This window comes from Gracilinanus agilis, chromosome 4, assembly GCF_016433145.1.
Source record: "Gracilinanus agilis isolate LMUSP501 chromosome 4, AgileGrace, whole genome shotgun sequence".
NCBI lineage: Eukaryota > Metazoa > Chordata > Mammalia > Didelphimorphia > Didelphidae > Gracilinanus > Gracilinanus agilis.
This window is the reverse complement of record NC_058133.1, coordinates 476,319,974-476,336,608: the sequence shown is the minus strand read 5'-3', so window position 1 is coordinate 476,336,608 and position 16,635 is coordinate 476,319,974. Positions and strand designations below refer to the sequence as shown.

General features: G+C 41.6%; 1 protein-coding gene across 1 annotated transcript in view; it reads right to left on the bottom strand.

Annotated features, from left to right (window-relative positions):
• Positions 1 to 7,928: 7,928 nt before the first annotated feature.
• The window catches only part of PIP5K1A (phosphatidylinositol-4-phosphate 5-kinase type 1 alpha), a 33,673-nt gene continuing 24,966 nt past the window's right edge, over positions 7,929 to 16,635 (bottom strand). Inside the window, exons 6-16 of the mRNA XM_044672680.1 lie at positions 16,190 to 16,307; positions 15,936 to 16,088; positions 14,990 to 15,289; positions 12,694 to 12,899; positions 12,058 to 12,141; positions 10,614 to 10,662; positions 10,081 to 10,165; positions 9,239 to 9,388; positions 8,905 to 9,031; positions 8,255 to 8,306; positions 7,929 to 8,017 (exon numbers count right to left, since the gene is read on the bottom strand). Coding sequence (XP_044528615.1) covers positions 8,015 to 8,017; positions 8,255 to 8,306; positions 8,905 to 9,031; positions 9,239 to 9,388; positions 10,081 to 10,165; positions 10,614 to 10,662; positions 12,058 to 12,141; positions 12,694 to 12,899; positions 14,990 to 15,289; positions 15,936 to 16,088; positions 16,190 to 16,307 — 1,327 coding nt within the window. The 3' untranslated portion in view covers positions 7,929 to 8,014. The remainder of the gene's footprint in view (positions 8,018 to 8,254; positions 8,307 to 8,904; positions 9,032 to 9,238; positions 9,389 to 10,080; positions 10,166 to 10,613; positions 10,663 to 12,057; positions 12,142 to 12,693; positions 12,900 to 14,989; positions 15,290 to 15,935; positions 16,089 to 16,189; positions 16,308 to 16,635) is intronic.

Sequence of the window (16,635 nt, the reverse complement as noted above, 5' to 3'; positions counted from 1 at the left end):
ATGGGAGGAGGGCTACTTGCTCTCTCCTAATTCTGGCGTTCTGGGCCTAAGCGCGTTGTAGTGGACCTTTCTAGAAGGCAAGGGATAAGAACCGATCGTGTGATTTCGTGGGTGAAGGGAATTTCCTCTGCCAGTGCAAATCCATCAAACATCCTGCCTAGCGCACAGAGAGTTAAGTAGCTTGCCCAGTGTCACACAGCCAGCTTATTGTCAGATGGGAATAGAACTAGAGTTCGAGACCAGTTTTCTAAAGAATAGTTCCGAAGCCGGATCTTGCTGATCCAGACTATGCAAAAGCCCGAAGGTTTATCCCACTAGGAGAACTGGAAGTAGGGGGAAAAGGAGAGGGATGAGTGATAAACGGATGGTTGAGGGCTTGTATTTAAATTATACACACGTATATATGTATATACACATATATGTATGTATGTATACCTATCGATGCTTTTTGGTTTTGCATCAGTCATTTCTGTTCTGGAAATATCCTCTTCCCTATCATAATGAAGCCTTCCTTTTAACAAAGGAAAAAAATAAAGATATAGTAACTTCCATTTGGTGCCACATTGTTCTCTAGATGTCCCCTATCTTTCAAGACTATGCATAATATACGATATATGTAAAATATATAAAAACATAACCAAATATTATATGCACATACGCCTTATGCACATATTTTATGTACATGTTAGATGTGTATACATGTCTTATAAATGTATGCCTGTATGTATATAAACAACCCTTACTTTCCATTCCAAGCATTCTAAGGCAGGAGAGTGGTAGAGGCTAGATAACTGAGGTAGTGTCTGATATGTATATTTTTAAATAGATGACTGGGTTATTCATCTCCTTTGGGATGCCCCAAATAATAGTCTTCTTCCTTACCCCCTCCCCTTCTTCAACCTTGACTAAGCACTAGATGGAGCTGGATGCAGGTTAAGGAAATCAAATGGGCTAGCAGTACCCATTAGTGCTACAGGCACCCTCCTTCTTGAAGCATGAAGACAAAAGGAGAAAAAAAATTCTTCGCTCTCAAAGCTTTTTTCTTTTTTAATATGGAGTTTATGAGTCATGAATAAAATACAAAGTCTTGAAAAATGAGAAAAGTAGCTATACATAAGGGCTAAAAATGGAATTCAATAGAGATAATTACAAAACCCAACAGAAATACAATGCATAACAACACATGCTGACGGTCACTAGTATCATTTAAAAAAACAGATAACTGGTCAGAAGCTAGTAGCAAATATTAGTGAAATGTCTGAAAAAAGGCAACAATAATACTGAAATGCATTTAAAAAGATATATCTCTTCATTATACTTTGCCTCATTCTCCTAATTGAAGCACATGTCCAGTTTGTTATATTTTAAAGTCTATGTAGAAATTGATGATAGAGTGGCTAAAAAATACTCTAAAAAAGGTTTCTGTGATCTCATCGCAATGTGTCTGGTCTGAGTGGGATATCTGTATCTTTCTCATAAAAAGTGCTATGAATCTAGATAGTTCATACTTTCCCTTCCTTTTAGAATGCCCTCCTCCCAACAACAAAAACCCCTTGGCCTGTCACATTTCAAAGGCCTTGAAGGGTGGAGTACTTCACAATCCACTAAATCTTGTAGTCCAGGATCTCTGCATTATTTGGGGGCCTTTGGACAAGTCACCAAATCAACTTGGGCCTCTGGTTTGCCATCCCTAGGATAAAAGGGATTGGAGATGCCGTCCAAGATCTCCATTTCAAAATCTGTGATACTATGTATGGTTTTATGTGCCTCTCCAAAGAAAACCTATATACCTATCATCTTTCCATTTAGCTCTCAATGGGAATCTTCTGGTTTCTAACAAGAATGTTGAGATGGTAGTGATTCAATTTGTTAGCTACTGGACAAGGACCTTATATTTAAGAGTACTAACAACTGAAGTTTATAGGCAGCCTCAAAACCTTGCGATTTGGAGCACCTTTGGCCCTGATTCTCCGTGTTGACATCATTGCAGAAGGGGAAGAGAGGTAGTTAGTTGGTTCAGTGGATAGAGAGGCACTGAACAGTCAGGAAGATTTGGATTCAAATCTGACCTCAGATAATTCCTAGTCCTATGACCCTGGGCAAGTCACTTAAAACTGCCTAGCTCTTCCCTCTTAAAGAGTTGTTATTAACAGAAAGTAAGGATTTAAAAAAAGTGGAAGGGGGGGCATCAGGGGATTGAGGACCACTCTGGTGGAGGTGTTTTAAGGTGTTGGATTTGAAGTCAACAAGATGTGTGAATTCTATTGAAAATTTTGACTTGAGGCCAATCACTTATTAACTTAGGCTCAGTTTCTCATCTATAAAATGGGAATAACCAGACCTACTTCACAGGATTAGTCTGAGGATCAAAAGAGATAACATGTAAAGCAATATGTAAATGCTAGTTATTTACTTCTGTATTCATTAATTCATTCACTGGTTTCTTTAACAGATTACCATAGCCAAAAAGTTATTGCCAAACATCTGGTGATAAGCTTGTCCAGTAAAGTCTTGAAAAATGATCTATTGTTAGACAGTGAAATCTATCATAGCAGAACTGCTGGCTATTGACAGCCTTTGAAAACTTGCATGCCAGGCCAAGGCACCAGAAAAACAACTTTGTTTAGTCAAGAGCATGACCCCTACTAAAATTACTATTCCTAATAATAGCTACCACTTTAGGGAGAGGGGATAAGCATTTCTGGAACATCTGTGTGCCAGGCACTGTGCTAAGCACGTTACAATGATTTCATTTGATCCTTCCAAAAATCCTTCAAGGTAGGTACTATGATCATCCCCATTTTAGAGTTGAGGGAAATGAGGCAAACAGAGATTAAGTGGCTTGCCCACACTTAGTGAATGTGTGTAGGCCATATTTGAACTCGGGGTTTCCTGACAGCAGGGCCAGTATTCTATCTACCTTATCACTTAGCTCCCTCCATTTATTGAGCATTTTAAGGCTTGCAAAGAACTTTAGATATATCTTATTTGATCATATCACACACACACACACACAACCTGTGATAGGTGCTATTATAAGCTCCATTTTACAGATGAGCCTGAAAAGGATCAAGTGTCTTGGCTACAACTCAAGTCTGAAGCAAGATTTGAATGGTCTTCCTGACTCCAAATTTAACATAATCTGCCACAACGTTGTTTCCTTTTTTTTTTTAATTTTTTTTTTAAACCCTTAACTTCTGTGTATTGACTTATAGGTGGAAGAGTGGTAAGGGTAGGCAAGTCAAGTGACTTGCCCAGGGTCACACAGCTGGGAAGTGTTTGAGGCCAGATTTGAACCTAGGACCTCCCGTCTCTAGGCCTGGCTCTCAATCCACTGAGCTACCCAGCTGCCCCCGTTGTTTCCTTTTAAGGCTAAAAATGGGGAGGAATCAATTAGGAAATCAATGTCTAAATATACTGTGGCACATGAATGTAATTACTACATTATTAAAAAACTACAAATAGGAAGAATTCAAAGGTGAATGGAAGATTTATAAACAGTGAAGTAAGGAAAACCAAGAATATAATATATCCAATTGGAGTGTAAAGGAACAGAGCGACCAAAGTGAATGCTGGGTAATCACAGTCACCAAACTTGAGAAATCTTTTTTTAATTAAATTTTATTATTTTTTCAATTAATCATAGTCTACCTTCTATCCCTCCCACCACCACCCCACTGTGGGAAAGAGGGAAAAAACTTCTTTGTAACAAATACATATGATCAAGTAGAACAAATTTCCACATGGACATAATGCAAAAATATGTCTCAATACACACTTGAATCCAGCACCTCCCTATCAGGAGTTGGAAGTATATTTTGTTAATGAGCCCACTGGGGAGGGACAGCTAAGTAGCAGAGGGGATAAGGTCTCAGGCCTTGAGTTGGGTTCAAATTTGGTCTCAGATACTTCCAAGCTGTGTGACTCTGGGCAAGTCACTTAACCTTGACTGCTTAGTCCTTGCTGCTTTTCTGTCTTAGAATTGACACTAAGTCAGAAGGTAAAAGTTTAAAAGAAAAAAAAAAGATTAAAAAATAGAGATGGAAAATTAAGTTTACAATGAAATAACCTAGACAAGTCTACAGGGTAACTATTGTCTTCAGTGGGAGCAGAAACCCAAAGTATAATGAGCTATGCATTGCTTTCGGATTTTAATGAAAATGACGACCAGCTGTTTTCTGTCTTTGAAAGGCTAGAAAGGAAATGGAGTTAAGGCAATTCAAGAAGAATTTTGGTTGGAGATGAGAATTTAGTTATAAAACATCCTAAGATAGTTGTAAAAGCTTTCATCATAAAGACACGATTTTTCAAAGGCTTCCCACTCTATCATCCTCGTGATTTATATTAATTTACTAATTCTTTATAGACCCCAGATTACATGTTAGGACCTGGAGCTTTGTACAGACAGTACTGGGTATGAATGCCAAATAAACAGCAGGTCTAACTGCTGACCACTGGAGGGCCCCTCTGACATACAAGGTAGAATTTTACCCACTAGGGTTGGCCAAACCCCATCCAAGCTGCCTGTTCAGTATAAGAAACAGAAAGACAAAAGGAACTCAAGAAGCTCAAAGTAGTGCTAATTTTTTTTAGAGTGAAAAATTGTTTTCCTTGGTTAATCAGAAGGGCTGAGGGACCAAGTGTTTGACCTTATTCAAGCTCCCCCAAGTCATCTTTGGCTGGAGGTAACAAAAAGAACATAAATATTGAGCTGCTGAGATTCATTCTTCACCTGTAAAATGAGGGAAACTGAGGTCTAAAGATATGATTTACTAAGTTCACAGAAGCAGTTAAGTTGCAGAGCTGGAGAGTTGTCTATTTCCTTTGACTCCAAAACTAGTGGCCTTGCCATTGCATCCAGAGAAATAACTGACATTTATATGATCTCAATTTGAAATGGAGAAACTAAAGATTGAGGAGTTAAGTGACTTGCCCAGGAACACACATCTAGGATCCGAGTTATCATCTGTCAGTGGGTGACCCTTTCTCCAGATCCTTTTGGAGTCTGTCTCTTCATTTCTATGATCAGTGTTGCCATACCAGTTTTGGTCCTGATCACTTCTCGCCTGATTGATAGAACAGCTCCTTCCTGCAATGTAGTGTAGTCTAGTGGGGAGAACAATGGACTCAGAGCTGGGAGCTCTGCTTTAGAAGTCTCATCAGACTGGCTGGCTACGGGGGCAAATCCATTTCCACAACAGGCATCACTTTACTCAGAGAATTGGGAGCAAAGTCCTTGGTAAACCTTAAATCTCTGAATGAATCCTAAACTGCTCTCTTCCCCTCTGGTCCTTCTATTACACTATGAGATTAAATTTCCTAAAGTATCACTTTTATCATGCTTTCCCTTTTAAAAAGCCCTGCACTGTCTACAGAATAAAATCCAGATTTCTCACATTGGCATTCAAAATCCTTAATAATCTGGATCTACTGATCCTTACCTTTCCATACTTTCTGGTTAGTCTCTTCCATGTCATATTAATTGTTCCCTCTGAACATCTATTCTTGAGGTATATTCTTGAGGTCTTGTCTGTCAAGACCTAGTTCCCATTTATCTCACCCATAAAACTTCCCCAACTTCCCCTCCTATGAACTTCTAAACAGCATTTATTATTCGCAATAGATCTATAAATTTGTAATAATGAAGTGGATACTTAATGTGCCTCCTATCATTTAAAAGTTTTTATTTTTATCTTATCTTTTGCTTGCCAATTAGATTATGAAGCCTTTAAGTCATGTATGTAATGCATACATTAGGTATTTAATATTTGTTGAAGGGTGTTATAGTGAGGGGAGAAGAAAGTGGTGGCTTTCAACCTGGCTCATTTGTTGTCTCAGACAAATTAGAATGAACTCACCTTTTTCCTTTTCTCTTTACTTGTCCTAATCTAAGCTTGGAGGAGAGTGAGAGCTCAGGTTCAGCCCAGCAAAAGAAGAAAGTGCTTCAGATACCTGGGCCTTCAGGGAAAGGAAAATCAAGCCGAGAAGGGAGACTATCCAGGTTAGGAAGCTGTGGAGGAGCCAGGATCCCAACGTTCCAAATGAGCATTAGATTATCTATCTATCTATCCCTCCCTCCATATACCTGTGCTCTGACATAAAATAGGAAAGAGAATACAACATTATAATGCAGCTTCTACCAGAAGTTTAGAAATAAGTGAAGGCCAGGAAAAGTGTACCTGGATAGGGCAGGTTGGAGACCTCAAGGTCATTCAAGAAAGGCAACAATATGGGATCACCTGAATGAAGTATGTGGAAGAATGGTAAGAGAACCAGGAAGAAAAGACAAAAAGCTTTTAAAAGGAATTTAAAATAACTGACAAAAGTTTTAATACATTAAAACCAGGTACTCATCATTTTATAATATTTGCCATTTTTTAACAATACAAAGTAGAGGCAGATAGTGACGCTTCATAGAAATGTTGAGTCCCCTTCCCTTCTAATTCCACCTCCCATAGAGACCCAGCCCTCCCTCTAATATCCTGTTTCCCTCCCACCCTGTAGAGAATAACTCTGCCCTGAATAAAACACTTAAATACTTCATAAATAGTAAATCATGAAAAAAATAGCAAGAATTGTTTCCTTCTTATTTAAAAAATGGCAGCAAAGACAGAAAGCCAGAAACTGGCTTCAGGTGAGGGTTGGGGTGTCTAATATAGACAGTTACTTGGATACAGACTAACCTGATTAAGGGAAAGGAGTAGAAGAAGGGAATGGGGATTGAACAATCTGCCTGAGATTCCAGCCCCGAGTCATCCCCCAAAACTAGAGTGTCAAGCTAGAGAGCTTTGATCCTCCTCATTGGGGAATGGAGGTCTGAAGTACCTTCTCCCCAACCTCTCTTTTTCTGAGGATGCAGGGACGGCACCACTGCACAGGGTCAAATGACTCCGAATGGATTTAAGAGACGCTACATTCTTCCGTCTCATCAGCAAGGACTGTATGTTACATACACAAAGCTGTCTGCCTTCTCAACTCAGCTCCTCAGACAGCAAGACACTATTGCAACAGGTAAGAAAGAGCAAGGAGGGGAACTCCTTTGAAGGAGGATCCAATATTCACTTGATAAGTCTCTAGATTCAGGAAAACAACCAGAAAACAGTTCAAATTGCAGAGAATAAGAATCAGCATGGCCCAACAGTCAGCAGGACCCTGGTCAGAAGGGCTCTGACCATCTGTCCCATGGCCACTCCAAGTTAAGTGTTTTGTTTAGAAATGTGAAGGCCCCTTGTCCCCTATCTCAAATTCTTCAGCCTGGATAAAGCCACTGATGCACTCAGAGGAGAGGATGCAAAGAAGATTCTCCTGGAGTTGTAGTCATCACTATCCTGTGCTTTACCAGACTTTCTCTTCTTTTGGGGGAACCTCCACAATTTCCTGCCCCTTTTTGCCCCCCAAGGCCAATGAGGTGGCCAAAGTTCAACTTCTTGTTCTGAAATTGTCATGAAATCTTTTCTTAAAAAAGAAAAGGGGGGGGGAGGGGGAGTATGAAGAACTTTCAAAAACCCAAGCCAAGGAGGTGTATGAACACTCATACTTCCCAAAAAAATCTTTACAAAAGTTACAGAGAACCTCCCCTCCAGAAGCCAAGGAGAGCTGGGGTCACTGGCCAGACTGCTGAAAAGAAACAGTCCAGTTGCTAAAAAATAGGTGGAAAAGGAGGAAGAGAACCTTGTAGTCCATCAGCCCTACTTCCAGCTTTGAAGAGGAACAGTCCTAAAAGTCAATTTTGGAAGCAGAGCTGGGAAGTGCAGAATTGGTGCCCCCCAACTTGGGGTCTGGGATGCTCTTCACACAATGATACTGACCCAACTGCCTAAGGCACTAATTAATGCCCATCCTGGGGGCGAGGGAAAAGGTCCCTCTTCAGGAGTCTGAGGAGAAGATTCTCCCAGACTCGACTACTCTCCTTTTCAATAGCCAGGAAAGGGGGAGCTCAGCAGATGGAGCTGATATCTTGGGACCGTAATGATGGAAGAATCTGATTCCAAGTGCCAGGTCCTCGTTTTTTTTCTCACTGGAGAGAAAAGAAAAAAAGATTCAAATTGTGGGGAAGGAGAAGAAAACAGAAGAGACTCAGAACTGAGGGCTCATTAAAGTTCACTTCAGACTAGGTGGCAGAAACAAGGACTCTCAACCATCCAACTTGGGCCATGTCACCAAGCCACAAAGGGGCAAAGGCTCAGGGCAATGAATAGTCCAACCAGTACCCACTCCCCCCCACCCCACAGCTCCCCAAAGCTCAGTCACTCACACAGCTGAATTCTGACTCAACGATGACATCAATTCTTTCTGAGGGAGGTGAACTGTGGGAGGAAAAGTGTTAGGGGAGGAAAGTCAAGATGGGGCAAGGGGTCATCCCTGCTTAGGCCTCATCATCATCCTACCCCTAACAGGTTATTTCAATGCCATAACCTGTGAGCATCAGTTAGAAGAGCCTGATACTTTGCTCCAACTGGTTAACTAAAAGAGTATTTCTTAGCTCTCTACTCTGTTCCTGTATATCCTAAATAACAACATGAATTGCATCAGCAGCCTCACTTTGGACCTCTCATAGTCCTAATGATTTTTTGGCAGGGGCAGGCAGAGGTCTTATTCTGAAGATTATTGGATGAGGGTTGAGGGTGAAGTATAGGTAGACAGACTACATCAAAGGAGACCCCAACGTAGGCCAAGGCCCAGGGTAGGAGCACACCCCCACCCCCTCACCATTAAGGCAGAGGTTTCCCACCCTGCTGGGGATCTCTGAGCTTGAGCTCACGGGGAGATGAACTTGCAAGCCCATGAACCTCATGGAGAACCAAGGACCCCTGAGGATCACAAGGGGTCAGGCCTCCCCAGAAGAATATGGAGAGCTGAAGAAAGGTGTGGAGAGACCACCAAGGAGAGGGCCAAGGAACAAACCTGTTAGCTGGTGTGTTGAATTTTTCACTGCCTGGAGAGGTAGAAAGGGTGGTGGCAGCAGAGTCACTATTGGTTTCATCCACAGGTGGAGTTTGGGGAAGTAGATCAGGACGGCGAAAGTAGACCCCTAGAAGGAGAAATATAGAATATGAACTACTGAGGAAGAAGAGGAGGAAAAGTCTACAGGAACTGTGTCCCATTGGGTCAGGAAAGGGAGTCAAGGATGTGGCCAAGGCTCAGCATCTCTAGGATGACAGGTGTCCCAATCTAAAAGATGCAGAAAGAGAGGGAAAGGAGTTTCTAATCATATAGGAACCCCAGTCCTGGCACTAACCTGGTTCCACTTCCACTTGCGTTGTCATTTCTGCCTTATTCTCTCCAGAGACAGTGACTGTCAGTTGGGAGGGTGAGAGGGAGTTTCCACCTGGGCCCACTCTACGAAGGGATGAACTGAGCCGACTCTTTTTGGAAGGAGAAAGCTTCACTTCAAAAGGGAGAGAGACCCGCTTAGGACTTAATACAGAGACCAGCACCCAGATAAAAAAAAGTTCAAAGTACCTTACATTCCTTTCCCTAATTTCCTATCTCTTGATGCATATAGGGAATAATTCATCATTATCTGGGGCCCCTCCCTTGTCAGCTTCACTAAGGACGAAAACAGGGCAACAAAACCTAATATAGAATAATCTATTCTTGACCTCTATTCTTCCATCTGCCCCCAACTGTCCCTCACATCATAAACTGGCATTAGTATTACTTGCATGTTTTGGCCTATGTCCTATAAGGTCTATTAAGGTTTTTTAGGTTTAGTGACCTCAGTAGTAAACGGGAAGGAAAAGCAGGGGAAGAGCCTAAAGCAACATGGGGGCCAGGATGAAGTAGTCCCTCTTAGGTGCTGAGAGAGAAAAAGAAAAACATTTAGAGAGATATAGGTTACAATGAGTTTATGTCACGGTAATTCCTTTGGGCACGGCCTAGAACACGAGACAAGGAAATCCTCTTTGTATGCCTCATAGGAAATCTGTGTTAATGAAGTTCCCCATCTAGTTGGCTGTCTTGCCCTGCAGTGGTTGGCACACTTGCCACATGCTGAAGCTACCCAGTGTATGACACCCCTCCTTTACCCTCCAAAATACCCCTCACCCCAGCAGCACAGTGATGGGGCTGGTCACTTACAGGGAATTTTCTTGAATACTGTTTGGCACATGAATTGATGAAACCGCTCAGCATAGAAACTCGGCCTGTGCACTGACACCGTGTCCTGTGGAGAAGGGGGTTTGAGAGCTCTAAATTGCCGTGTGCCCCAGGGCCAAGGACTCAAATAGGGCAGAGGAGGAAACAGGGGGAGAGGCTGGCCTGGCAATTTCAATAGGAGATGGAGCTTCTCTTACAAGCAGGCTGGACCCTTCTATGAAACAGAGTTGGACAGAGTTGCTTGGAGCACCAGGAGATCAGGGAACCTGCCAGGGTCCAGAGGCAGGTCCATAGCATCATAATTCAGCACTAAGAAGTCTTAAGTCAGTGACTCCAAGCTCTGCTTTTGACAGACAAGGAAATTGAAGCTGAGAGAGGCTAATGTTTCAGAGCTGGGGCTTGAACCCAGGGCTTCTCAACCTCAAAGTCTACTCTACCCATTACACCATGGAGAAAACTGAGGAGGGAAGTGCAGGGCAGAGGGGCAAAGAGATAGGTAAATACAATCCACTTACCCCATCATGGACCAGAGCTTTCCATGAATGTTCCAGCTTCTTCATGAACCTGTGAAAGTTATCAGCACATAAATGCATCATAAGAGTCACAGGCTCATTAAAAAAATAATTATGATTTTTTTAAGGGGTGGTGGTGGTATGTGGCAGGGATGACAGGGGTAAAGGGTAGATAGAAGATCAAGGCCTTAACAAGTTATCTAAACTGCTAATTCTCCTGAGAGTTCATCCAGGACAAACATTACAAATGGACAATGAGATGGAGCCAGAATGAAATGGAAGAAGATAGCAGGCAGGGGAGAGACTTTTAGCAACCACAAAACTCTTCTAAATAACACCCCAAATCCCCCAGAAATAAAGGCCTATGGGTTATATGTCTGTAATTAATGGAAAAACATAGTCTTTAAAGAACTCAAAATCATAAGTCTATGGAGATCACACACACACAGAAGCTGTAACACAAAACAAATAAGGAATTGCAATGGGAACTTCAATAAAGAATGTCATCAAATAAATGTATGATCAAAAAAGGAGATAGGCTGGTCACCTGGCTAGAGCAAGGGACCCCCAATGGACTGCCTGTGTGGTCCACTGCTATGTCAAGAGAAAGTAATGAAGGCGCCAAAAGTGTTGGGTCAAACCCCTGTGGCAAACATAGGGAAGGACATGGATAAGTGTGTTAGCCAGGATGGGCAGGCATGGATGAGTTGTAATCTGCACTTCTGGAGGGAACATCCACATGGATGAGATCAGATATCTATTTGAGGATGCAAAAAAAGTAAGATCTGTGTGAGGAATGAGGCTTTGTCTAGAAGAGGTCAACTAGTCCTCTCATTAAAGTTATCCAGACCAAAGAAATAATGTAAATTAGATTTTGGTTTATTGTGGTTGTAAGGGGATATCAAGATAGGTGATACTTTCTTCATTAATAAATCCACAAATACTGAATTAAAAAAAATGTTTTATATATGTTGAATACTCAAGTGCAAGGCGGATTGGGGGAGAGAAGGGAAAGAGAAACTCTGGCTAGCACCAGATGTTCCTCACCTCTGTTCACTGGGGCTAGAAGCTAGAGCTCTTGGCCCAATTATAGTAACTCCCTTGTTTTTCCCTACTGGGAAAGTGAGAAAGGAAGAGAAGAAACTTCCAGCTACAGCCTGAAGTGGAGTGTGACTCATGCCACATAAAGCAATAGCTAGACAGATGGTCTTAGGGCTGAGTTAGCTTTCTACCAGAAGGCATGTGTGAATTGGGGGAGGAAATTAAGCTTCTCATCTGAAATCTTGCATAACAAGCAGATGTCCTGAAACCTATGAGTCTTAATCAGGAGATACCCTAGAGGCAAGGCTGATTTATCTGACTGGAGGGGGAAATGTTTAACCCCAAACACTCATCCCCTTTCAGCTCCCAAATCTAGGATCCATTTTTGTGCCCAAGAGATTCTCACCTATAAGACTGTAGAATGTCAATGATACCGATATAGAGCAGCAAGCGATCTCCTTTATTGTTTCGGGCAGGAATGCCACCCATCCTGGGGCAAAGGCAGAGAGGGAGAAGAATGAGGAAACCACAGAGCTTTAAGAGTGTGGTACCTCTCATCTGTAAGTCAAATGCAGGTATGGACTTGAGCTGTTCAAAGCACCAACTATACTTAATTACCAAGAATTAGAAAAATCATGAATCCCTCTCCCTTGAAAAATATTATGTAGGCATGTTCCTTCCAACCTTCCTTTCAGGAAACCTTTCCTAATAAACTCCCACCAGACAATGGCCAATCTTTTACTCTGGGTGCCCTTATCCCATACATGTTACAGTCTATATTTGATCATTACCTTTAATCATTTTCTTGGGAATCATGTTATAGGACTAGTTCACAGTATCCTGATAATGAAATTTTCTTGGATGGGGTCCAAGATGGTCCCATCCTAAACTGAATTCCTATCTATAGTGGTCTGCCTTAAACAGAATTTCAGCTTTCTGGTGACTTTCCACTATAGAAGGTAGCACTGCCTCAACCTTCCTTCCCACAAGGAATATATAGGTGATGAGTCTCTCTGATTCCCAGGACCCATAATATACTCACTGGTCCTCTGTTTCCATGGTGCCGCCCCGCCGAGCCTCACCCTGGATGGACTCCACAGCTGTGGAATAGAGAGCCTTCTGTGTGGCTGGCTTCCGTGTGTCATTTCCTGGGCCCACATCAGTGGATAACCGCTCTCGTTGTGCATGTTCCATATTGTGGATTGCCACCAGCAGACTATAGTCCATGATCTTGAAGCTCTGTAACACCTGGGTGCAAGGAAGATACTTTAACTTGAGGCTTTGGGAGTCACAGGAAATCCAAGTTAGAAAAAAGGAAATTAAAATCCCAGCATGAGGGTGAGGATTATTAGGATGAACAAATGAATGAATGCATGCATGCGCGTGCACACGCCTCTCTTAGAATTGCCCTATTAGCAAATGGTTCTCAGAAAAATAATTGCAAACCATCACAAATTATAAAAGAATTAAAAAGTCAAAACAACTCTTTTTCACCTAATGGTTAGCAAACTGACAAAGATGATAAAAGTCTATATTGCAGGGATTATGGAAAGACAGGCACACAACTAATATAATGTTGATGGAGCTACAAATTGGTGTAACCATTTCAGAAAGTAATTTAGGACTATGATAAGAAAGGCGGTAATAGTTCATACATTTTGACTCAGAGATTTCACTGCTAAGCATATATTCCAAGAAGGTTAAAGATGGAAATAAAGGATCTATATAATTAATATATTCTCTTCATCACTTTTTGTAGTAGCAAAGAACTGGATAATAATGGTAAGTAGCTAAATAAATTGTGGTATATTATTATAACGAAATATTATTGTGCTGTGAGAAACCATAGAAATCACAATTATAAAGAATTCAGAGAAGCACTGGAGGATTTAAAAGAACTGATGGAAAGTCAGGTAAGCAAAACCAGGAAAACACCATACACAATGACAACACATGAAAAGAACAACAAAACCAAAGCTAAATGCTGGGTGATTGTGATGTCCAAGCTTGGCCCTAAAAGAGATAAAGAAATGAACTTCCCCTCCTTTGTTGAAGGAAGGCATGGAGCACTGCCAATTACTGTCAGATTTGGTTGATGTATTAGTTTTCCAAAAAAGCCTTTTTTCCTATCTTTCTTAAATCTTGGTTACAACGGCTAGTTTAGCAGATAGGGGAGGGATAAAGAATAAATTCAGAAATGAAGGTAATGTAAAAACTCAAGATACTAATAAGGAATAAACTCAAAGAAAAAGAGCTGTCCTCTCTTTATCCTTTTCCCCATACAAACAGATGAAGATCTCATGACTCTAACCAAGATCTGCATGGAGAAGGGGACCCTTCCCCTTTGGTCCTCCTTCTTAGTTTATTTCAGGCTCACAAATTCTATGGCCTTTCTGCCATCCTTGAAGAGCAGTTCAGCTTTCTCCCTAAAACCTCCATTCCCTCAGAATCCCCTTGCTTCATTCTTTTAATTTTTTTCCTCCAAGTCCCCAAGTCTTCCTTGTCAGCTTTCATTCCCCCTCTCTCTTTGTACTTTATAACGTAATACTAGATTGCATTTAAAAGCACTGGTATAACCTATATCAGGCTATTTACTACCTGGAAGGGTAGGGAAGAAGGGAGAAAATCTGAATCCTAAATTTTCAGGAAACAATTGTCAGGGGCCAGCTGTGTAGTTCAGTGGATTCAGGGCCAGGTCTAGAGATGGGAGGTCCTAAGTTTAAATCTGGCCTCAGACACTTTCTAGCTATGTGACCCTGGGCAAGTCACTTAACCCCCATTGCCTAGTCCTTACCACTTTTCTGCTTTGGAACCAATTCATGATATTGATTCTAAAAGAGAAGTTAACAGTTAAAAACAAAACAAAACAATTATCAAAAAATTTTTTCTAACCAGTGGAATGTGCGTCGGCTATGGGGGTGGGGGGGTGGGGGAGAGTAAGACCATGAATCATGTAGCCATGGAAAAAATTTTTCTAAAAATAAAATAAAATTTAAAACAAAAAAAAAGTAAAATCATTTTTATAAAAAGCAAAAAAATTTGTTTCTATGTGATAATGAAAAGAAATAATAAAAAATAAAATAAAATAAAGCCATACTGGATTCTTGTGATAAGTCATGGCTGTAAGAGAAGCAGGGGCAAGGTCACAAAGAGGTAACTCCAGATTTCACAAGGATAGGTTCCTTGTGATATTTGGTAACAGTGAAAAGTCTAATGATTTTTGGAGGGGGTGAGAGAGGGGTTGGCACTTAAGGAATATAATTCTACCTTGTTCATCACAAGGTCAACACTGATGCATGATCTTGATGTTCTGTTTGCAGGAGAGAAAGGGAACTCACCAAGCAATCTCGCTGTAGTGTCTTGCACAGGGCATTATACATGTCAGAATCCAAGAAAAGGCCATCTGGAATATCTTGCAGGAAGTCCAGATCTTTGTAGGTGGGGAACACTTTCTCTCGCTCTTTCTGTGAGGCACGCCGTTTGTAGGTTGAGCCCTTGAGGTCATACTTGGCATGCATTTTTACTGAGCGTGGAAGCAGGTTGTTCATCACCACAATTCGAATGTTTTTACCACCTGCCTGTACACAGTATAGCCCATAGAATTTGGGCAACAGAGTCCGTGGATTCTGATTCAGGTTCTGAGGGGGCAGAGACAAAAGAGATAAAAGGGAACTATGTTAAAGGAGAAGATGATGTTCATGGAAGTTCTAGGCATTATTATCTTTATTTCTACCTCTTTGTCTTAAGGCTTCTGGTACTTATTTATTACCAAGGCATATCTTTGAGGTCTGTCTGAGAATTTCAAATTATTCCTATTTCTAGTTGCCTGAATCCTCTGCATATAAATCATGACCAAGAGGAGCTGTAGAGTAACTTGGGGTCAAAGATGCAGAATGAGTGAGGAAATATTTTTCTTGAATTGCTGAGATCATGCTGTGACAAAGCAAATTTTGAGAAGGCCTAGGTCTTCCTAACCCATCTTCAAGTCTTAAGAGTATGCAAGAAGTGGGGAAAGGCACTGGGAGTCAAGTTAAAGAAAGTGAACATGAGCCCATAGCTTTACCTTGGGTTTTTCAAAGACTTTAGAGCCAAGAGCATCTCCTCACCGGGGCCTTGAGACAGGGTAGGAAGACAAAGCTAAGGCCAAGGTGAGGCAAGGTGAGTAGCAAAGGGGACGATAAGTGTCCAAAGTTCTTGGGAAGGAAACATCAAAGCTGCTTTTCCATACTTGGGCAAAGTGACAAGGGAGCAGACAGAAGGGGCCTGTAAAGCCAGCTTTCTCACCATGTAGTATCCTGGCAGCAGCTTCTGTAAAAATTCGGCCTCTTTGTGCTGGACAGTCTTCATAATGAATTCATCATCACTGGACACGTAGAAGATAGAGCCACTGGCCCCAGAGTTGCAGAGCTCAATCAATGGCTCACTACACAGGGAATACTGGGATACAGAAAGAACAGGGAAAAAATTTCAGAAAACACCAGGATCTGGCAACCCTGGACTAAGGAAGGACTAGATACAAAAGTAACCTAAAAGATTACCAGATAATCATCGGGCCGTATCCCAAATAACTCTCGGAAGTAGCGGAAAGCAACAGGGGCATAAGTCTTGAAACGGAAGTCGTTGTAATGATGGGCAGGGGTCAGGTTGCTCCCTTCACTGTACAGGATAAGTAGAAATGGTCAAGACTGGCAAAAATTTGTCAGAAGGCCCGAGTAATTCCCTCAGGTGCTCTCCACCCCACTCCCACCCCCCAACCCCAGTCTAGCCAATATCACCCTCCCAAAGGGATAATCAAGGTTTTAACTGATTTGTTGGGTGAGTCAGGAGCTGAGTGTGGGGATTAAGGAATGGGCTGAGGGAGTGCTCACATTACTCCCATACTCAACCCATTAGGAAAAAAAAAAAAAAAAAAGCAGCAGCTGCTTTGGTTTTCAATTCATTAAGCAGGGAAAACTAAGTCTCTAGCAACCGAAGACAAGAGGAT